The sequence below is a fragment of the Budorcas taxicolor genome, chromosome 16 (assembly GCF_023091745.1).
Source record: "Budorcas taxicolor isolate Tak-1 chromosome 16, Takin1.1, whole genome shotgun sequence".
NCBI lineage: Eukaryota > Metazoa > Chordata > Mammalia > Artiodactyla > Bovidae > Budorcas > Budorcas taxicolor.
In genome coordinates this window covers 38,531,798-38,556,469 of record NC_068925.1, presented here as the reverse complement: position 1 = coordinate 38,556,469, position 24,672 = coordinate 38,531,798, and the positions used below count along the sequence as shown (strand labels likewise).

The window sequence follows — 24,672 nt, the reverse complement described above, 5'->3', positions numbered from 1 at the left end:
GTGTCTAACAGTGCTCTGCCTCTCAACTTCTATTTTCCATTCTCTGTCCCCTTTGTTGTTCTGTCTTTCTTTCAGTCTACATTCATCAAGCATGTGCATATGCAGTAGGATAATATAATGGTATAAATTTTAAGAGTTATGGGCTTTGGAAATAGACTCTCTGAATTTGAATCCAAATCTTGCTGTTTTAACCTCTGTGGTCTTAGTTACTTAACTTAACCTTTCTATGCTCAGTTTCCACATCTGTAATTTTGGAAAGTAATAGTAGCAGCCTCTTCAGATAGGTATTAGAAAAAAGCTTGACCTAGAGTAAGTGCCAGTAAGTGTTATTGTTTTATATATAGTTGACCCTTGAACAGCATGGGGTTGAACTGCACAGGTCCACTTGTATGTAGTTTTTTTCACTAAATATGTACCACTATACTATATGAAGGTACTAGTTGAATTTGTGCAGAACCACCAATATGGAGAACCCACTATAAGTTATATGTACATTTTTGATGACACAGAGGGTTGACCACCCCAGTCATTGCATGATTCAAGGGTCAGCTATCCTTGTGTATATCCACTATATATGTTTGCAGATGTGTTCCTGTTATGTATTCATGTATATCATTTATAGACATTTATTCTTTAGAAGGATGCTTATTGAAGCAATGTGAAAAGTTTCTGACTTTTCAGAAATTCTAGGGAATTTTTTGCCTCTGTTCTAAAAATGTGCCAGCATTAGCAAAATAAAAATTTACTGAATAAGTACTCGGTTGAGTAAAGTGCCTAGGAAACATATAAAACCTGATTGTTAATACTTAACTAGTTTATTTCCTAGCATAAATAATAGTACTGTTATATTATTAGTTTTGTTTGGTGGTAGTCTGAAATTTTATTTTGAGGATATCTAAACTCGATGGATGTGAGTCTGAGTGAACTCCGGGAGTTGGTGATGGACAGGGAGACCTGGCGTGCTGTGATTCATGGGGTCGCAAAGAGTCGGACACGACTGAGTGACTGAATTGAACTGAACCTGAAATAGTTCAAATGGTGGTTAGTTGCAAAAACTCATTTTGTTCAATTTTTAACTTAAAAATTACTTCATTTCAAGTAAAGATTGTATTTTAAAATATATTTAAAGTAATCTCACAATTTCAAGTCTTCCTAGTATACTCTGGGTATGTTCATTTATTAAAATATGTATGTAAAGTCTGTTTTACATTGTTTGTACAGTGTTTATCCAAAACAGATTTCCTGAAGCCTCAAAATATATTCCTTTAAATACATACTAAAAACTCTTCTTTAAAGCTTTTCTCAGTTTCATGGACTTATCACTCACTATAAAATTGGAGCTCTGTGTATGAATATCATTGATCATGAATTAAAAAGACATGAGCTTTGGCAAGAAGAACTTTCTAAGAAGAAGAAAGCTGATATCCTTTGAGGCAGCATTTCACTCCACTGCTGTTGCCTGTGAGCTTTGGGTAGAGGGGATTTTATTTTGTCACTCACATTACTTGGAAAAATGCAATAGTGTATTGAAGGTTAAGATGAAGATTGAAATTAACAGAATGAATATATTTTCACATATAGTGTTTATCTTTTTTTAACTTTGATTAGGTGATAAGCTAGAGGAATAAATGATTGTTGTCCTGGATAACTGAATTTGTGAGTTTCTAAGTGACTGTGCTATTATGTTCCCTAAGACCATTTAGTAAGCTGAAGTCTGGCTCACCACTGTTGGCCTATGTAGTTCTCTCTTTGAAATAAGGTAGCTTTGATTGGAATGAGTGTGACTTTGGTGAAGAACATAGTTTTAAATTCTATTTTTCTAATTAAGTACAAAAATTATTTTTAAAAATACATACAGATTTGAGATGCCTGTAGAATCATAGAACCCATGAAAGAAACATTAATGTTTTCTGCAACTTCCTTACCAATGGATTATTAGTCTCTTCTTTGACATGTCACTGCTTATTCTTTAACTCATTCTGTGCTTTGGCATTCTACTCATTATAATGCTCTTTTGCCTAGTGTACCAAAGTCTACTTCCCAATAACTTCTATTCTTTGATTCTAGTCTTGCAAACTGAAGCAATATAGAATAAGGATATTCTCTTCAATATCTCATTTCTTATATTTAAAGATACTGATCATATTTCCTCTACAACTGTAATTCTTTTTTTTTTTACAACTGTAATTTTTAATTGAAGGCCCAGACTTACTCATATGTGTCTTCATATGATATGTTTTGCAGATGAACAAGCTATATTGGTCACTTTCTTTTGAACCCAAAATTTATTGATCTCTTTTAAAAACTAAAAATATTGTTTTTGTTGTGCCCAATATCTCATGTTTTTACCTCCCCTTGGTGAGATCCCCAAGTCACTATAAAAATACACACACACACACACACACACACACACACACACAGATTTGACTTTTCTTAATTAGGATCTTTACAAGTTTAGAAATTTTCTGTGCGTGCTCTAAGTTACTGACATCTAGATTGGTATTGACTTAACCCATGTGGATAACTTAATAATCCTAGAGGCTGTAGGTAATTTCTTGAGTCCCAAGTTTACTGAATGTACCTAAAATTTCCAAAAATTGAGGGGGAAACTGTGTTGTCATGCAAGTAGCATTCAACAAAGGGGATGCTTTTGAATGCTTGGGTATCCTGAAGTCATACTGCAGTAACTGGTTATTTCTGCAGGTGTGCAGGGAACTGTTTGGGGTTATAAGATATAATTTTAAAATGTTTTTCTCTTGCTTTGGGGTATTTTATTTTTGTATGTAGTCTGAAGAGGGTGCTAACAAGCTTTAGATCTAATCAACATCCTTTGAATATACTAGACATCTGTCTGAAGTAGAATTCACTATCCTTACCAACTAAACCATTCTTTAACGCTGTAACCTTTTTGGTTCATGGACCCAGTTTTTAATCTGGTGAAAGTTGGAGACTTGTGCACATTTGTAAAATGCATACAATTTTTAAGGATTTATGTATTTGGTGAAGCCTAAACATGTGTTTACCCAAGGTCTGCAAGCACATCCTTGAACCCTAGGTTAAGAAGTTCTATTCTAACACAATTATTGTGCAGAGAAGAATATTTTAATTAAACTCTTGGTTGCAGAAAATAACTGGGTAAAATTGCACATAAAATTTAATAGTTTTTCATAGTGTTTTTCAGTAGGTTTACTTTGCTTCATTGAATATGGATGATCCTTAACTTGTTTACTTGATGAAGACCCTGAAAACCAAACCTTGAGAAAAGATTATGAAAAAACATTTAAAAAATACCAGGGGCTTGTGGTAAAACAGGAACAACTGTTACGAGGTATGAATACCTAAGCAATGAGAATGCAACAGAGTGCTTACTGTACATTTAGTTTGTTTTATGTTTGTCAGATGAATAAAGCTGATGTCAGAATAATTGAAAAGTCTGTGAATCTTAATGTGCTACAAAATCTTGTCTTTAGCATTGATATTAATGTTTTAAATTTCACTCCACTATCTTTCCACTGAAAGGCCCCATTTAGTTCTTAAATGTATAAATTACATTCTTGAAATTGTTTTGATCAGAAAGGGTTTTTTAATCCAATGTGTGACCTTTTCAGTAATAAGAGTCTTCTTATATGGTGACAATTTTGTTACTTTCTTAGGAAACTGATGTAAAACTTTTCAAGATATATCTCTTTAATAAAAAAGTCTCCTCTTTCTAGGGTTTGCTGAGAGATTTAACAGTTTAATAATATGATTTCTCAGCCATTGATAAGATGCAAAATCTTATATCATTTATAAGAAATTAGCTGACTATTGGTTTTTCACCCAGCTTTTATTGAGATATAATTGACATAAAACAAATATTGTATAAGTTTAAGGTATACAGTGTAATGGTTTGATACAAGTATATATAGCAAAATGTTCACCACGATAAGATTACTTAAAAAATCCTTCATCTCACATAATTACCATTCTGTTGTTGTTATGGTGAGAACAGTTAACATCTACTGTCATAGCACCATTCAAGTATACAATACATTATCTTTACCTGTGGTCACCATGCTATATATTAGGTCCCAGAACTTACTCATCTTATAATTGAAAGTTTGATTTCTTTGAATACCATCTCTCCATTTCTGCCACAATACAGCTTCTGGTAACCATCAGTTTACTTGTTTTTGTGAAGTCAAAGTTTTTACATTCCACGTAAAAGCATATAAGTGAGAACCTACAGTGTATGTCTTCCCCTGTCTGACTTATTTCACTTAGCACGATGCCCTCAAGATCCAACTTTGTTGACTCAAATAATCAGAATACCATCCCTTTTTAGTAACAAATAATATCCTATTCTGTATATATATGTTACATATAACATATGTAAGTAATAACAGTATATATTTCATATATATTATCAGTTCAGTTCAGTTGCTCAATCGTGTCTGACTCTCTGCGACATGGACTATAGCACGCCAGGCTTCCCTGTCCATCACCAACTCGCTGAGCTTCTCAGACTCATGTTCATCGAGTTGATGATGCCATACAGCCATCTCATCCTCTGTCATCCCTTTTCCTCCTGCCTTCAGTCTTTCCCAGCATCAGGTCTTTTCCAAGGAGTCAGCTGTTTGCATCAGGTGGCCAAAGTGTTGGAGTTTCAGCTTCAGCATCAGTCCTTCCAATGAATATTCAGAACTGATTTCCTTTGGGATTGACTGGTTTGAACTCCTTGCAGTTCAGAGAACTCTCAAAAGTCTTCTCCAACAGCACAGTTCAAAAGCATCAATTCTCTGGTGCTCAGATTTCTTTATGGAATATATATTATATTTTATATAAATGTGTATTTCACATCAACTCTATCCATTCATCTATCTGTAGACACTAGGGTCACTTCCATATTTCAACTGTTAGGAATAACACTGGAGTAAACATGGGAGTGCAAATCTGTCTTTGAGATCATGCTTTTATTTCCTTTGGATGTATACTCAGAAGTAGGATTGCTGGATCATATTGTAGGTCTGTTTTTAACTTTTTGACGAACACCATATTGTTTTCCAGAGTGACTGAACCCAATTTATGTTCCTTTCAACAGTACACCAAGGTTTCACTTTTGTCCACATCTTGCCAGCATTTATCTGTTGTCTTTTTGATAATAGCCGTTCTGACAGGTGTGAGGTGTTATCTCAGTGTAGTATTGATTTCATTTGCTTGATGATTAGTGATGTTGAGTGTTTTTCATGTGTGTGTTGGCCATCTGTATGTGTTCTTCAGAAAAATTTCTTTTCAAATCCTCTGCCCATTTTTTAATTGAGTTTGATTTTTTGATGTTTAGCTGTGTGTGATATATTTTGGATATTAACCTCTTATCAGGTATGTCATTTGCAAATATTTTCTCTCATTCAGTAGGCTGCCTTTTCATTTTGTTAATGATAGTATCCAATGGTGTGTATAAGTTTTTTAGTTTGATGTAGTCAGATTTGTTTGTTTTTACTTTTGTTTCCCTTACCTTCAGAGACATATTCAAAAAATTATTGTTAAGGTTGATGTTATAGAGCATCTTGCCTATGTTTTCTTCTAGGAGTTTTATGGTTTCAGGTCTTATATTTAAGCCTTTAATCTATTTTGAGTTTATGTATATGGTGTGAAAAAGTAGTCCGGTGTGATTCTTTTACATGTAACTGTCTAGTTTCCCTAACACTATTTATTGAAAAAGCCATCTTTAGCACTTGTATATTCTTGCCTTCATTGTCATAGATTGACAGTTATTCTTGCACTCTCTGTTCTGTTCCATTGATCTGTGTGTCTGTTTTTTGTACTACACCATACTGTTCTGATTACTGTAACTTTGTAGTATAGTTTGGAATCAGAGAGTGCGATGTCTCCAACTTTGTTCTTTGTCAAGATTGTTTTCACTGTGGTCTTTGTGTTTCCATATGCATATGTGTTTAAAATTGTATTTTATTGTTGGAGTGATCCGTGTATCATTATGTCATGTCCTCCTTTGTTTCTAGTTATAGTCTTTGGCTTAAAGTGTATTTATCTGATATAAGTATTGCTCCTCCATTTTTCTTTTTGTTAGCATTTTCATGGAATAGCTTTTTCCATCCTCTCACTTTCAGTCAGTTTGTGGCTTTAGATCTGAACTGATTCTCTTGTAGGCAACATATGTATAGGTCTTGTTTTTGTATCCAGTCAGCCACTGCATGCCTTGATTGGAGCTTTTAGTTCATTTGCACTTAAAATAATTATTGATAGGTATGTAAGTGGCTCAGTGGTAAAGAATCCACCTGCCGATGCAAGAGAAGTAGGTTCAGTTCCTGGGTCTGGAAGATCCCCTGGAGAAGGAAATGGCAACCCACTCCAGGATTCTTGCCTGAAGAATGCCAAAGACAGAAGAGCCTGGCAAGCTACAGTCCGTAAAGTCACAGAGTCAGACACAACTCAGAACTGAGCATTCACATACATACTTTTTGCCATTTTTTTGTTTAGACTAGTTTAATTATATTATGCTTTGGTGTAGCTGGGCTTCCTTCATAGCTCAGTTGGTAAAGAATCCACATGCAGTGTGGGAGACCTGGATTCAATCTCTGGGTTGGGAAGATATGCTGTAGAAGGGAAAGGCTACCCACTTCTAGTATTCTGTCCTGGACAATTCCATGGACTGTATAGTCCATGGGGTCTCAAAGAGTCAGACACGACTGAGTCAGTTTCACTTTCACTTTCATGTAGCTTTCTTCATGTTTCTTATTCTTGGATTTCACTGACCTTATTGGGAATTGGATTTATATTTTTTATCAAATTTGAAAAATTACCAATTATTATCTAATCAGGGACTCCAATTACAGTTATATTAGGTCACTTGAAGTTGGTTCCATAGTTCGTTGATATCTTTACATTTTTGCTGTTGTTGTTTTTCTTTGTGTGTTTAATTTTGGATAGTTTTTAGTTTTAATTTCGGTAATCTTTTCTTCTCCAGTCTCTAAACTACTATTAATTCAATTTAGTATACACATCTCAGGCATTGCAGTTTTCATTGCTAGACATTTGATTTAACTTTATGTATATCTTCCGTGTCTCTACTTAACTTTTAGAATATTCGTAATACAGTTATATGACTTTCAATATTCCTGTTCCATCATTCTAATTGTGGTGTCAGTTCTGGGATACTTTCAACTGGGTGATTTTTCTTCCCCTTATAGATTGTGTTTTCTTGCTTTTTAAAAAATAGTTAGTTAATTAATTTGACTGTGCTAGGTCTTAGTTGTGATTCACATGATAGTTGGGGCATTCAGGATCTGGGTCCCTGATCAGGGATTGAACAGATGCCCCCAGAATTGGGAGCTCAAAATCTGAGCCATTGGATCACCAGGGAAGTCCCTCCTGCTTTTTTTGAATGGTTAATAATCTTTGATTGGAGGCAGGATTATGTGCAGTTTTCATTGTTAGGTGATGAATATTATTTTATTCCTGTCAATATTTGTGAGCTTTATTTTGAGACATAGATTACTTGGAAACAGTTTAATCCTTTTGATCTTGCTCTTAAGATTTGTTAGTTTGGACATGAGTGGCATTTAGTCTAAAACTAATTATTCCATACTACTGGGGCAAGACCCATATGAATATGAAAAATAGGTTTCAGTGCAGTTCAGTTGCTCAGTCGTGTCCAGCTCTTTGCGACCCCATGGATTGCAGCACGGCAGGCCTCCCTGTCCATCACCAACTCCTGGAGTTCACTCAAACTCATGTCCTTCGAGTCAGTGATGCCATCCAGCCATCTCATCCTCTGTCATCCCCTTCTCCTCCTGCCCGCAATCCCTCCCAGCATCAGAGTCTTTTCCAATGAGTCAATTCTTTGCATGAGGTGGCCAAAGTACTGGAGTTTCAGCTTTAGCATCATTCCTTCCAAAGAACACCCAGGACTGATCTCCTTTAGAATGGACTGGTTGGATTTCCTCGCAGTCCAAGGGACTCTCAAGAGTCTTCTCGAACACCACAGTTCAAAAGCATCAATTCTTTGCCGCTCAGCCTTCTTCACAGTCCAACTCTCAAATCCATACATGACTACTGGAAAAACCATAGCCTTGCCTAGACGGACCTTTGTTGGACCTTTGTTGGCAAAGTAATGTCTCTGCTTTTGAATATGCTATCTAGATTGGCCATAACTTTCCTTCCAAGGAGTAAGTGTCTTTTAGGATCCTTAAATTGAGGCTCTCCAGGTGGCATTAGTGGTAAGGAACCCACCTGCCAATGCAGGACATATAAGAGAGGCTAGTTCAGTCCTTGGGTTGAGAAGAGTCCCCTAGAGGAGGGCATGACAACCCACTCCAGTATGCTTGCCTGAAGAATCCTGTGGACAGAGGAGCCAGGTGGACTACAGTCCATAGGGTCACAGAGTTGGACATGACTGAAGTGACTTAACATGTACATCCTTAAATTCAGCTCTGGCTATACTGTACATTTTTTTTAACACAGCAGCCCTTTTGTGTTGAAATTTTACCTTGTTTTCCACATGTATAAAATTATTTTTCTCTCTTTTCCTGTTATTATTTTCTAATATATACCTTTAATTGACATTTGATTACCATGAAACTTTTAGTTTGAAAAAGGTAGGAATCATTGTCCTATTTTCGTTATTGTGTCTTTCTCAACATCATAAGAATATTATTATATATATGCTTTATTTATTATAGCATATATGTCAGTGTTAATAATTTTCTAATGAATAGCTAGTTAAAATTTTCAAGATAACATTATCTTCTTAGAACTACATCTGTCACTTTAGTGAGTAGAAATGATTTATTAAATTGTTGATTTGACGTGCTATTTATTTAACTCTCGTTTATTTTATTTTTCCAGTTGCTCTTTATTTGCTTCTGAATCTTGCTGAGGATACACGTACAGAGCTGAAGATGAGGAACAAGAACATAGTTCACATGCTGGTGAAGGCTCTTGATCGGGACAATTTTGAGCTGCTTATTCTAGTTGTGTCATTTTTAAAGAAACTCAGCATTTTTATGGAGAATAAAAATGACATGGTAACTTATGTTGAAACAGTCCATGTTCACTATTTTCAAGTTAGAATATTTTGATAAAAAGTAAACACATTATCCCCCAATTAAGATAATTCTGAATAAAAAAATTTATAATAGCAGTAATTCACTTAAGTAGCTTCATTAGGAAATATATTTCTTATTAGTTAATAATCCAGATAGTTGAAATTTTCTGAATAGAATATTTTCCTAATATACAGAATGAATCTTTCCACATTAAACATAATATATAGAAAGTCATTTTAACTTTACATTGTGATTCAGTCATCTGGCCTAATTATTTTCCCCTAAGCTCTTTTTTCTCCTGCATTTCTGGAATTAGTGTGTAGCAGCAGCAGCAGCAGTATAGTTTAGCCCAGCCTCCTCCTCATTTATTGTTCCAGTTGGTAGCTGCAGCCTGTTGATTCTGCTTGATAGATCCCTTGAGGCTATCTCTTCATTCTGTTCCCAGAGCCATTGTTTTAGTTAATGCCCTCTTTATTTGTACCATCTTCATTTCTTTTTGTATCATTACAGGAGGTTCCCATTTGCCATCTTATATTGTATTGATGCAGTTATTTTTGATAAATGGTACAAAGTGATCATATATTATTTCTCCAGCTTAAAAGTATATGTAATACAGAAAGATGTAAAGATGGAATAGGGAATTCTCTGGTGGTCCAGTGGCTGGGACTCTGCACTTCCACTGCAGGGGTGCAGTTCAGTCCCTGGTTGGGAAACCTAAGATCCCACATGCCACAAGGCACAACAAAAAAGTAAATAAATAAAGACAGAATAAAAATTATCTGCTCTTTTCTGTGTCATTAAAGAGTCTTTGTAAGAACGATGTTATTGTTAAAGAGATCATACAATAACCATACCTTGCCTTCAGATGCTGAAGTTGCTTATACTTTTAGCTGTTATAAATAAGACTTTAGTGGACACATTTGTACATGCATTTTTGTCTATATTCTGTTTGTTTTCTTAGGATAGATTTCTAGGAGTGAAACTATTGGGTCACTGGCTTTAACTTGATTGGAAACTTTTAGAACTATATGCTATTACAAGTCATTAGGTGACTGTGTATTATCAGTATAAATGGATTCTCTTTCAGATAGTCTAAATATACAGTATTTCTACCTGTTTTTTTTCCTCTTCTTTTAAAATCTAATGAGCTAGGAAATAACTTATGCTTATTGAATGACATGGTGTGCTCTTTGAACACCTGAGACTGATTTATCAGGTTTATTAAATGCCTTGAATTCTGATACTTGAAATACATGAAATTTTATTTTACCAAAAAATATTTAGTATGCATCATTTTCATCATTAGTTTTGATGATTATTGAAGATCACTGTGTCTGATACTGTTTTAGGATTGCATTTACTTAAATTAATCAAAAACATGTTGTTTTCATTGATCTTATATTCTAGAAGAATATGACATGGTGATATATTAATATATACTCCTGAGTATAGTTAGAGTGTGGCTAAGTATTTGTTTCCCCTTGCTGTAAGTTGAAATATATTCTTCCATTTATGTGTTTGCAATAAGTTCACTTTTAACAAGTGTGCACAATTCACATTGATTTGCCCTAAGTATGTATCTACTATGCATTGCTTATATTTGTATTTAGATAATACTCTTCTTCTTATGTATTTATGTCAAAAGATGATCTCAGAAACATAATGAAAAATTATTTTCTGGTAAAATAATAGATTCAGAAGATACAATATAAATTATCTTATCAAATGTCACAAATTATTGGGGAGGAAAAACTGAGGATCAGAAAAGGTAATTCATCCAAAGTCATAAGAATAGTTTGATTGGCAAGAATTTTAGTGTACATGATGTGCATTTCATCTTTCATTGTGGAAAATTCATTTTTCCTAAGGGTATTCTATAGAGTCAGGATTCTTAGAGCTCAACAAGACCTAATATCTATGTCTGCATTTGTAGATTAACTCTTAATTATACAGATGAAGTAGCAGAGAGTTAGAGAGGTTAAATAATTGGCTCAAGGAAACATCTCCAGGATTTGGCCTCCTACTCTTCCTCTCGGCTTCCAAGACAGAATTCATTTTATGTTGCTTTTTAAGATGAAGTATAAGCAATTTTTACATGTTGGCTTTCAGAAACACTAAAAAATAATTACTTAAATGCTGAAATAAATTTGCTCATAGTGTTTGATAAGCTGTCACTTTGCATAGAACTTTCAATAAAAGTACTAATTAACTAAATTTCATTTTAGAAGCATCAAATTGAGAGGGCATTATTGAGATAAAATTACGAAATTTAGCTTTGGGGATTGGGCTTTTATCAGTCAAAAATGTGATTAGAAGACTGTGTTTAGTTTGCATAGAAAACCTTTCGATTAATTTTTTAAATTGAGTTTTCATTTTTAATATAAATACAATATGCTTAAAAGGGACTAAGTCATTCTAAAATTTGAATTTAAGAACAACATAGTGTCTAGTGTTTAACTATATGATTGTCCTACCTGGCACATTTTACATTTCATTCTGTGCAATGGAAATACTAATTAATTTAAAAAAAGCTCTCCAGGTTACTTTATTAAGTTTTCTATAACAACCAGTGTGTACTGTGGCTTTTTTGAAAGAAAAATATTGCTTAGTATAATTAGTAACAGATGAAACCTGTGGCAATTTTATTTAAAAAGAACAGAAGGGAGGGATAACTGATTTGTTTGTGATATTTTATTATTTATTTAAATAAAGAGTTCATTTTACTGTTGAAATGAACTAATATTAACCTTGCTTTTTGGGGTTATGTATTTTAAAGGAAATTTAGTTTGCATAAAAAGTCTTTCAAGTAATGATTTAAATTGAGTTTTAATTTTTTAGTATAAATACAATATGCTTAAAAGGGACTAAGTCTTTCTAGAATATGAATTTAAGAACAGAGAGAATATGTATTCCTTGGGTTGCATATCTTCTTACTAATTTTTGAGCCTTGTTTTTGTATTTTGAATGTAAGTCTTTTATAAGGTATGTTTTATAAGTATTTACTCCCTTTTATGGTTCATGTTTTTATTTTCCTGTGAGGAGCAAAGGTTTTAATTGTTATTAAATCCAGTATATAAAAAAACTTCAATGGATTATTTTTTGAAGTTATATCTAAGAAATCTTTGCTTAATTTAAGAGCATGGAGATTTTCTTCAAAAAGCTTTGTAGTTTGTAGTGTTGGTGTTGTTGCTTTTGTTTTAGTCTATGATCCATGCATTTTTAGTTAATTTTACATATGGTGCTTACATATGATTAATTAATTTTACATATATATCAACATCCATGTTTTGAATATGGATTTCTAATTGCCCTTACACCATTTGTTGAAGAGACTGTCCTTTCTCCACTAAATTGCCTTTGTACCTTATTGAAATGCCTTTGTACTGTTGTTGAAAATCAATTGCCCCATGTAAGTGTGACTTTATTTTTAGACCCTTTTCTGTTCCATTAATCTGTTTCTATGCTTTTGCTGATGCATGTTTGTCTTGATTACTGTAGCTTTTGTAATAAGTCTTGAAATCAGGTAGAGTGAGGCCTCAAAAGTTGTTGGTGTTTTTCAGAATTGTTCTGGCTACTTCAAATTCTTTATCTTTCCGTATATATTTAGAATCAAGTAGTCTGTTTTGTTAAAGAAAACAAAATATCTTGAAATCTTGATTGAGACTGAATTGAGTCTATTGGCAGGATACCGTGTGTTAACCGTATTGAAGTTCCCAATCCGTGAACATGGACTATCGATTTTTTAGGTCTTTCTTGATTTCTTTCATGATTTTTTAGTTTTAAGCATACATATTTTGCACATATTTTGTTAGATCTATACCTAAGTGGTTTACTATTGTAATGATAGTTGTTAAAAAACAAAGTATCAGTTTTCTGCTGTTGAATGATAGAATATAGATATATAATTTGTATATTGACCTTCTTATGTCTTGAGACATTGCTAAATTCATTTTTTACTTGTGGCTTTTTGACCTACCCGCCTCTAGGTTTACTTATTCTGGCATTAGCTATGACAAGTCTACTAATGAGCCCTTTGAAGATTTCCTTCATATGTGTTTTGAAATTTAATTCTTTTGGTGTCATTTTTTCTCTGAGATACTCTGTCCATTCACTTGTGGTTTTCATCTTTTCCAGTAGGGTCTTTAACATATTAATCATAGTTATTTTAAATTCTCTGTCTAGTAATTAGACAAGTCATATCTGAATCTGGTTTTGTTGATGGCCTTATCTTATCAGTGGGTTATTTTCTTGCTCTTTTGGTATCATAATTTTTTTTTGTTGAAAGCTGGATACTATGTGTAGATTAGTGGAGAGTGAGATAAATGATATTTATGTATGGAAATGGTCAGACCTTTTTTTGGTTTTTAATGTTGGGACTTAAGTCATTTTTGTCAGGAGTTTAACTGTTTGGCTACCCTCCAGGCACCATCAGCTTCAAATTCATCTAGCATTATTTTGTCTTTGGTGGAATATTGATTGCCAGAGGATTTTTCTCAGGTGTTCATGTTCCACCCTCTACTTCAGGCTTTTGCAGTATCCCTGTACCTCAAAGAGAATCTTTCTCCTCATTTTAACTCTCCTCTGGTAATATACTGCTGTTGTTTTGTCACTTGGCTTTGTTAATTTGTGCCAGGTGTGGGGAGTGGGAGAGAAGAAACTTTTTCCATTGTTCTAATTTAGTTTCAGGCTAGTTTTAGGCTTGTCCTGTGTCCATGATTTTTAGCAGTGGGGCTTCCTAAGTCATACTGTCAACTTCTTTCCTTAGAATTTTTTTTCTGTTTGCTTCCCCTTGCTGCAGTGGGTCTTCAATGCTTCAGATGTGACAGGATTTGCCATACTTCCCTGAAGCTCAAGTCTTTTGTTTTTTAGGGGAAATAGGAGAAAAAAGATCTGAACAAGATTTTGTGCCTTTTCCCCATTAACAGTAATGCCCCTTTCTTAGGCCCATGCCTCTGTGTGGAAGATTTCTACCATCTTCTATCCTATCCCTAGTATTTCTTGTGACCCTTTGATAAGGTCCTTGGAAAAGAGTTTGCAAGTGGTTGCAAACTCCCTGAGCATCTATAGCTTCAGAGTTCTGTAGTCTCAGGCTGCTTAACATTTGGCATTTAACTAAGCTATTTGTTTAAAAGTTTTTGTTTAGTGTTCCTACTGAATCCTATGGTAGCCCTCTTTTTCTTCAGTGCTCTGCTCCATACAAACCAGTGCTCATTAGCCTTATCTCGTTGGGTATGCCTGTTTTCCTTATATTTCAGACCAATTGATTTCCTGGCAGCCTTAGCTCTGATGCTGTTTTGTTTTTTAAGTTGTGATTTTGTATTTGGGTTTTTCTTACAGTTAGAGTAAAAACCACATGCCTTCTCAGTTAAGAAACGTTTGTTGAATGAATAAATAAACCGAGAAAGAACTTATTCACTGTAACCATAGAAGCTAGTAATAGAATTACAGTTCTGTATAGCATGGCAAATACTTGTCACTGGCCTCAGTGGGAATTATTGTGTAACGTTAACGACTGAATCCCACAGCCTGCTTGGAAGATTAAGCTGGGAGAATCAAAGTTAGAGAGTCTTTGGAGATGGACTTGTACTTCTTCATGAAGAGCTCTAGGATATGACTGCAGTGTGTCCATGGAATATAGATAAACGTCTGAACGAAAAATTGTTGGATTGTCAATTTACCATTAAAAATAGTTGTTTACTCCTTGGCATAGAATGAAAGGAAAAAATTATATTGAGGCCTCAGTTATTAATGTGATTTTTATGAGGTCATTGAAAATTTGCACTAGAGATATCAGAAGGATGGTATAAATAGATGCTTTCAGTTCAGTTCAGTCACTCAGTCATGTCCGACTCTTTGCAACCCCATGGACTGCTTTACGCCAGGCCTCCCTGTCCATCACCAACTCCTGGAGTTTACTCAAACTCATGTCCATTGAGTCGGTGATGCCATCCAACCGTCTCATCATCTGTCGTCCCCTTCTCCTCTCTCTTTCAATCTTTCCCAGCATCAGAGTCTTTTCAAATGAGTCAGCTCTTCGCATCAGGTGGCCAAATTATTGAAGCCTCCATGGGGTCATAAAGAATAGGAGACAACTCAGCACACAGATACACAGATTATCATTGTCTTTGTTATTGCTGTCTAGCCGCTAAGTCCTGTCCAACTCTTTTGCGACCCCAGGGACTGTAACCCCACTAGGCTCCTCTGTCCATCAGATTTACCAGGCAAGAATACGGAGTGGGTTGCCGTTTCCTTCTCCAGGGGATCTGCCCCACCCAGGGATCAAACTTGCATCTCCTGCTTGGCAGTCAGGTTCTTTACCACAGAGCTACCAGGGAAACCCTGTCAATGTATTTACCAGACAGCAAATTATTACACATTGTTTAAACCTTTGTTTCAAATTTAGTGTTTTCTAGGTAGCTTGTCCTTCCTTCCACATTGTTTCTAGAGTACTTTGTACATTCCACATTTGTCACATTCCATTTTAATTATTTGTTTAATTTCTCTGCTCTGTTTTTAGACTGGAATCCTTAAAAGCCAAGACAGAATCTTGTTTAATCTAGGACAGGTTCTGGCACTTAAGAGGTGGAGTTTATAATGTGCTTTCAAGAACCCAAAGTAATTTGTCTTCCATTTGATGCTATGAAATAAGAGAAGGAAGAGATGAACTGGAAATATGTATTTTCTCCTCAAAAGTTTGGTTCCAGAGAAGTTTACAGATTAAAATGAGAGTAATAAACACATAGTACTTACACATATTCATAAGGGTGAAAAAAATGAAAAGATAATTCTTTGTAATCTTTTTTGTCTTATTGTGTAATAGAGACTGACTGCATTTGTATTATTATTTTCTATAGGTAGAAATGGATATTGTTGAAAAACTGGTAAAAATGATACCTTGTGAGCATGAAGATCTGCTAAATATCACCCTCCGACTTCTACTAAACCTGTCCTTTGACACAGGACTGAGGAATAAGATGGTACAAGTTGGACTGCTTCCCAAACTCACTGCACTGTTAGGTATGCTTTTTAAAAATTGATAGTGTTGCTTGGAATTTCCAACATCACAGGAAAATCTAAGTCTGTCTTTAAAAGTCTACTGAAAAGATTGTTATGTATATGTTCTTTGATTAGGTACTTAATTATTAAGAAGAATGAATGAAAAATGACCTGTGCTAGAATTTCCATGGTGGTATAGAATGAAACGAAATAGAAACTTTTAGCTGTTTGACTCTTTACCCCTGTGAAAGTGAAGCCAAAAAAACCAAAAAAAAAAACAAACAAAAAAAAAAGTGAAGCCAAAGTGAAAATATACTACCATGGGAGCAAGAAGGAAAAATTACCCTCTCTTCAGCATTTTTTTAAAGTAGATAGATACTCTTTGAGTTCTTATATTTTGCCATACCTTTAAAATACTCATTACCAATACACAAGCCTTTATGGAGCCTTTTTGTCATTAAGTAGAAAAGGTCATTTTTACATAGTGTTAGAAAATATTATATTAGAGGATTCCATTTATATATCATTTTCTTTTAGCTTTTAGCAAGATACCTATATAGCAAAAGTGGATTCAAGAGTTAATGCTTTTGTACTCAAACATAATGCTTCTCATACATAATGCTTCTTAGTACATAATGCTTCTTAGCAGAGTATTTAAAAAACCCTTTTTGGTCTATTAAGTGTCTGTCTTTATAGGCACCTGCTCCTCCCCAGCATATGCTTTACACCTTGTCCGTACTGATCCCCTTACCATCCTCTTAAAAGTTCTTTTATGTGTAAGTGCCTGTCCACCTGCCTTTTTCCTTCACCTTGAATGCTACTGCCTTTCTTAACTAGAAAGCAAATTTTTACTCAGCTTTTATAACTGTTTCTTTGTTTAGCACTGCAGTTTCATTTGTTTGTAGCTTTCTCCATATATTCAAATATTTTAAGTAGTGAAATAGTTGGAATGATTTAAAATTAAGCTTATTCTTAGTTGTCTAAAATTTGTGAATCTACTTTCTCATTGAATTCATCATTACTTTTTTACAACACTGGAAGTAAAATTTATTGAATGTTTACTTTGCCAGCTATTTGCTTTGTGCTTTGTATATCATCTTGTGGAATCCTCATCTGAGATCTTTACCCATGATTACCGTGGATAAAAGACAAAGCCCAAATTCACACTCAGGTGTATCTGCTGCCAAAGTTGGATTTATTATCTACTATAATAAGCGACTCTGTATAATTATATTAAGTCAACTATGATTAAGTAGATAGGGAGCATTATAATTTAAAATTTCAGTTCTCCATGTCCCTTTGAAAAAAAAGTTTTAAGGAAATTTATTTCTTACTTTCTTTTTCTCAGAAAAGGAAATCTTTTAGGCTGTTAGTCAAAGAACATTTGATCCATTGGCCATTCCGCAAATATTGCACAGAGCTTTGATTATGCATTTTAGAAGAAACTCTACTGAGGAGCACTCTGAAAAACTGCTTATGGGGAACCAAAGCAATACAACCATTTAGTGAGGAAATAGGAAAACTTTAAAAGTAAAATGGGTGGGACTCGAATTTAATATATATGATCCTTTTTTATCATAAATTCAGCAGAATTAGGTATCAAATATCAGGTTAGATTCTTAATGTATGAAGATGAATGAAAGTCCTTGTCCTCATAATTCATAGTCTGTTTGGCTTGTTCAGTATCCAGTCCACTTATTCCTAGGAAACAAATGATTTAAATGAGATTTTTGGGAAATTACTCATAGGATTCTCATTTCATATTTTATTAACAAGTAGTAAATTTTGGCATATATAAGATAGTCAATACAAAAAATATTTTTTTAATCTCTCCTGGGGCTCATTTCTGGAGTCAGGATGTCTTATTAGAATTGTTACTCTTTATACTTTTTAAGAATGTTACATTGGGCAAGTCACCCAAACTCTGATTTGGTTTCCTCATCTCTAAAATGAGGATAATAATTAGAACCAATTTAAACTTATTTTGAAGATTAAATGAGCTATTGCATGCAAGGGGCTTAGAATGGTACCTGACACATAGTATTTTCGTAATAAATATTAGCTATAATTATTTTATTACCAACATCATCATTGTTATCATTTAGTATAAAGTGGACATTCTATAAGCGTTGCTGACTTACCTTTCTGTAAGCACAAATTTCCTTCTTACAGATATTAAATCACTGTTAACAAACAAGGTAAATTATTTATTTTTACTTCCCTGTGATATTTATGTTTATTCAGTTTAAGTCATTAAAATGTTGCTAATCTACTAGGCCAGAGCATAATGCTAAACATTGTAGAAAATATTTTTCAATCTATAGACATTTTGAAATTTAAAAGAAAGAATGTGTCCATATTGTTACTTCATTACAAAGTGCCATTTGAGACAGATATTGATAGACTTATCTCTTTAACAAGATGATATTACAAAGAAAGGAAGAATAGAGGCTGTAGAAAGAATTTCAGATAAAATGGTCAATATTACCTAAGGCATAGATGGTGCCAGGTAAATATGAGGAACAATAACTCGAAATATAGTGGGAGATAACGTTGAAAATGGGTTCATATACATTTATGTGATAGTATGAAGATTAAGGCTGTGCTAAGAGTTATACTTAATATAATTGATGATAGTAATCATTAAGGATTTTGAGCTAGTTGGGTCATAATCAGAGTACTGCCCTAGGGAGAATAATCTGGCATTATTCTATAGGATACACAAAAACTAGAGTCTAAAGATGAGAACAATAGCATGTTGTGGTAGCAGGACAAGTAAAGAAAGCCTCACTTAGGGAAGAGGTGATATGTCAGGTATGAGGCAGAAGGAAAGGGTAAAGAGATACAGCGTCATTGTTCATCATTCAGTCACTCAGTCGCGTCCTACTCTTTGAAACCCTCATGGACTGCAGCACACAGGCTTCCCTATCCTTCATCATCTCCTGCAGTTTGCTCACTCATGTCCATTGAGTCAGTGATGCCATCCACCCATCTCATCCCCTGTCATCCCCTTCTCCTCCTGCCTTCAGTCTTTCAAAGCATCAGGATCTTTTTTAATGAATTGGCTCTTCACAACAGGTGGCCAAAGTATTGGAACTTCAGCATCAGTCCTTCCAATGAATATTCAGGGTTGATTTCCTTTAGGATTGACTAGTTTGATCTCCTTGCGGTCCAAGGGATTCTCAAGAGTCTTCTCCAACACCACAGTTCAAAAGCATCAATTCTTTGGCACTCAACCTTCTTTATGGTTCGACTATCACATCCACACATGACTACTGGGAAAACCATAGTTTTGATTATAAAGACCTTTGTTAGCAAACTGATATCTCTGTTTCTTAATATGCTATCTAGGTTTGTCATACTTTTTCTTCCAAGGAGAAAGCATCTTATAATTTCATGGCTGTAGTCACCATCTGCAGTGATTTTGGAGCCCGAGGAAAACTCTATCACTGTTTCCATTGTTTCCTCATCTATTTGCCATGAAGTGTTGGAACCTGATGTCGAGATCTTAGTTTTTTGAATGTTGAGTTTTAAACCAGCTTTTTTAGTATGTAGAGTACATCTTATGAAATGCCAGGCTGGATGAAGCATAAGCTGGAATCAAGACTGCCAAGAGAAATATCAACAACCTCAGATGTGCAGATGACATCACCCTTAAGGCAGAAAACAAAGGTGATGAGGTGAAAGAGGAGAGTGAAAAAGGTGCCTTAAAACTCATCATTCAAAAAATAAAGATCTTGGCATCCAGTCCCATCACTTCATGGCAAATAAATGGGAAAACAGTGATAGGCTTTATTTTCTTTAGCTCCAGAATCACAGCAGATGGTGACTGCAGCCATGAAATGAAAAGATGCTTGCTTCTTGGAAGAAAAGCTATGACAAGTATAGACAGAGGATTAAAAAACAGACACATTACTTTGCCAACAAAGGTCCATATAGTCAAAGCTATGGTTTTCCCAGTAGTCATGTTTGGATGGGAGAGTTTGACCATAAAAAATCCTGAATGCTGAAGAATTGATGTTTTTGAGCTGTGGTGTTGGAGAAGACTCTTGACGGTCCCTTGGACTGCAAGATCAAACCAGTCAATCCTAAAGGAAATCAACCCTGAATATTCATTAGAAGGACTGATGCTGAAGCTGAAGTTCCAATACTTTGGCCACCTGATGCAAAGAGCCAACTCATTAGAAAAGACCCTGATGCTAGGAAAGATTGAAGGCAGGAGAAGAATTGGATGACAGATGATGAGATAATTGGATGGCATCACTGATTCAATGGACATGAGTTTGAGCAAGCTCCAGGAGATGGTGAAAAATAAGGAAGCTGGGCATGAGGCAGTCCATGGGCTCTCAAAGAGTCAGACATGACTGAGCAGCTGAACAATAACAACTCTGCTTAGAAGTTAAATAAGCAGGGTGACACTATACAGTCTTGACTTACTCCTTTCCCCGTTTTGAACCTGTTCATTGTTCCATGTCCACTTCTGACTGATACTTCTTGAGCTGCATGCAGGTTTCTCAGGAGGCAGATAAGGTGGTCTGGTATTCCTATCTCTTGAAGAATTTTCCACAGTTTGTTGTGATCCACATAGTCGAAGGCATTAGCATAGTCAGTGAAACAGAAGTAGATGTTTTTCTGTAATTCTCTTGCTCTTTCTATGATCCAGTGGATATTGGCAATTTGATCTCTGCTTCCTCTGCCTTTTCTAAATCCAACTTGTACATCTGGAAGTCCTTTGTTCACATACTGTTGAAGCCTGGCTTGAAGGATTTTGAGCTTTACCTTACCAGTATGTGAAATGAGTGCAGTTGTGTGGTAGTTAGAACATGCTTTGGCATTACCCTTCTTTAGGATTGGAATGAAAGCTGACCTTTTCCAGTCCTGTGTCCATGGCTCAGTTTTCCAAATTTGCTGGCATATTGAGTGCAGCACTTAAACAGCATCATATTTTAGGATTTGTAATAGCTTAGACATATCATAGGTAAACTTAGTGTGACATGGCTGCTGTTTGGATATGGATAATGATAAACTATTCATAAACACTCAATGACTGTTAGAATGTTACTGCTAGGAACAGAAATAGAGAAGTATAAAAGAAGTAATTTGAGGGCATCAGTGATAGATTTAATTTCAGACATGTTAAAGATATCTTCAACAAAGATGTTTGATGAACAGATAGAAAAAGGTCTAGTGTTCAGGAGAGTTACAAGATTAAAAAAGAAAAACTTGTCCATTAGATGAATAAAACTGGAAAAAGGACACCACCAAATGAGATATAACAGTCAGAGAAATATGATTATTTTCAACAAATACATTAAAAACATGTTAAGTTTGGGCTGTTACTGAGAAGCAGTGAAGTCCGTGGACTCGTCATGAAGTAGAAAAATGAAGAAAAAGAATAGGAAGAGCAACTGAAAACTTTTTACTTCCTTTTACTCATTCTTTCAAAGTGTTACTTCATTTTCTTTGAAATATTGTTAATTCCTAGGGCATCAGATTTTGCTACACTAGGGAGAGTGAAGAGCTAGTATTATTTTAGCCTTATATTATATAGCTAGAAATTGATGATCTTAAAAGTTTCCCCCTCTGTTTTTGGCTAATCTGTAAAAACTGATTGAAAGCAAAATAATTCTGTTGAGATGTTTACAGTTACCTTGCCTTAGTAACTTCTTGGCTTATCTTTCTGGGTAAGTAGAAGATGACGGCTAAAAAGCATTGCTCATAAAAATATACACAAAATTTTTCTTGTAGAATAAGTTGAAAAATAATATGAAAAGTTATTGTGATTTGGAGAAGGCAATGGCACCCCACTCCAGTACTCCTGCCTGGAAAATCCCATAGACGGAGGAGCCTGGTAGGCTGCAGTCCACGGGGTCACGAAGAGTCGGACACGACTGAGCGACTTCACTTTGACTTTTCACTTTCATGCATTGGAGAAGGAAATGGCAACCCACTCATGTATTCTTGCCTGGAGAATCCCAGGGATGGGGGAGCCTGGTGGGCTGCCATCTATGGGGTCGCACAGAGTTGGACACAACTGAAGCGACTTAGCAGCAACATTGTGATTTGAATAATTATTAAAAGCAAAGAGGAAGTTGGTTACAGCTTGGCTGTTTTGCCATGTGAAGAACCAATATTTACTTATAAACTCATGAAGACTTTTCATTTATGTGAGAACTACTAAATAGGCTCTAAAATCATTCCTATTTAGTCATACTATTTTTTTTCCCTTTTTTTCTCTTTCATCGCTCACAAGTCATTAAATTTGAGTATAAGCAATTTCTTTTCTTTTTCTCAAATGTTCATGTTTTTTGCTTGATAACTTTCTTTAGTTCTTCATTTGCATTCCACTTACAAGCCTTAGAAGCAATGGCAATCCTGTGTAGTAAAGAAAGAGAATATCTTCTGATGTTCCAGGATCAAGTAAAGGGAAAAAAATGTACATATTAAAGAGAAATTAAAATATACTAGAGAACAGTGCCTTCCAACTTATAGTCTATAAAATGCTTCAAAATATCTACGGTTGTTCAGAATACCCAACAACTGTTTCACATGCTTTTCATTTAATTATTTAATGGCACTTTTATTTTCAATTCTTTTTCATTTAAATTATAGGCTAAATAAGCTTATATAGTTGAGCCTTTGGTGGGAAAATATTTCAAATTCCAAGTAACTGATTCAGTATGAATTTTTTTAATAGAACCATTTTATAAATTTTAGAATTGTTTCTATTTTATAAAGTCCCCAAAATGGCCCTTTTATCCATCACTTCCCAGAAAAACAACCCATTTATTAAATGTATTAGTCAGGAGGACAAGACTATGATTATTAATAAACAACTCTAAGCTCTCAGTAGCTTGAAATAGAAAAAAGTTATTTTTTGCTCATGTTTATATCCAGTATAAGGAAGTTGAAAGTGGTGGTCCATGTTAGTTAGCATCAGTCAAGGACCCAAATTGACAGAGCCTCCAGGTCACCATGGCACCAGAGAAGGGAGAACAGAGAAAATGGAAAATTGCAAACTTAAAGGCTTCCATTTTGAGGTAAAAATGTCATTTTTGTTCACATTTCCCTTGATAAAGCAAATCACAAATGAATTTTAAGGGGATGAGCAAATGCTTGAAAGGATTAGAACTGGAACACTGGTGAGCTAATGATCCTGAAAGACACTTTTAAATTTTCCTGAATTTTAGCTGGGTTTCCAGGATTACCAGAATCTCTTGAAAGTACATCCTGAGACATTACTGCAGATATTACCATATATAGCATACCTGGCAACTACAGTAGCACAAAGCACATAGAGTAAAAGCTAGAATTCTGGAGCCAGACTATATGACTTTGAGTGTTAGTTTCATCAGTTACTAGCTATATGATATTGTACAAATCACTTAACCCATATGTCAGTTTTCTCATCAGTATGTAGATAATAATGGTACATATTAATAGGGAAGGTTAAATGATATAGTACGATAAATATTAGTGAATATTAGCAATATTATATATGAAATTACTTTAAAAATACATAGAACACAAATAATTGATATCCAGAAGTGGGTCTTTATTGATGTTTGTTTTTCAGGCTTATACCATTAAGAGAAGGTAATCCTTTTGTATTGAAAAATTGATTATATCATTCTTTTCATAAATATTTCCTTAAATTTACTTTAATACATAAATGTAATTTAAACTTTTATTGAGAAGCAGTATAATGTGGTTAAAACCATGGGCTTTGGAGCCAGAATGCCTGGGCCAAGTTCTGTAGTATTCCCTACTGTTTTTGTTATCATTGACTAGAATTTGTAATTCTGAAGATAATTTATTATACAGGGCTATAAATATTAACAGCTCAAGTATTCCCCCTTGCTAAATAACCCCAGAATGCCATGTATTCTTAATTTTTTATATAGTTTTTCGGTTTTCCTCTCTTGTCCTTGGCTGTCAGTTCTCATTTCTTCTGTACCAACAGCAATTCCTTGGCAGCAATTTTCCTTTCCTCTAATGATATATTTCTAATCTCCTTTGGTCTTGGAAACCAACAAAACTTATTTGAAATTTATATTTTGTTAAAACTGAATTCCAAATGAGTGCCCAAATGGTGCTCCTCCTAGTAACATTTATTGCATGGACTTTGCAACATTTCTTTTGATTGTGAAGAACCTGTTTTGCTTGATTGTGCTCTTTGCTGTATTCAAAGAAATTATATGTAGTGTAGACAAAATGATTTCCTGATAAGTGATTAATAAAATGGTCATTTTTACATTTGTTAATGTATATGTTATATGTGTGAAAAATTAAATCATTAACTTCTAATACAATAAAACAAACATCTCAGTTGAGTTTTCAAGATTTCTGGCCACTACTACTATGTATAAATAGAAGTTGGCATTATAGAGAGCACAGATTTTAAAGGCATAAGAAATAATTCATCTAGAGCAGTGCCTTTCAAATATCTTTTATCCCAGACTATAGTATCATACTTTACATTGCAACCCAGTACTCACATGTGCATGTATGTATATGTTTGTATGCATATATGTGTATATATTAATATACATTGTTTTGCAATAAATATTACACATTTTGTTTAATATGTAATTTTTAAATATTCATGAAGCAGTATTTACCATTTCTATGT

General features: G+C 34.5%; 1 protein-coding gene across 1 annotated transcript in view; it reads left to right on the top strand.

Annotated features, from left to right (window-relative positions):
* Window positions 1-24,672, top strand: part of KIFAP3 (kinesin associated protein 3) — a 146,623-nt gene that overhangs the window by 36,718 nt on the left and 85,233 nt on the right. The window contains exons 7-10 of the mRNA XM_052653813.1: window positions 1,297-1,421; window positions 3,230-3,328; window positions 8,845-9,023; window positions 15,899-16,061. Coding sequence (XP_052509773.1) covers window positions 1,297-1,421; window positions 3,230-3,328; window positions 8,845-9,023; window positions 15,899-16,061 — 566 coding nt within the window. The remainder of the gene's footprint in view (window positions 1-1,296; window positions 1,422-3,229; window positions 3,329-8,844; window positions 9,024-15,898; window positions 16,062-24,672) is intronic.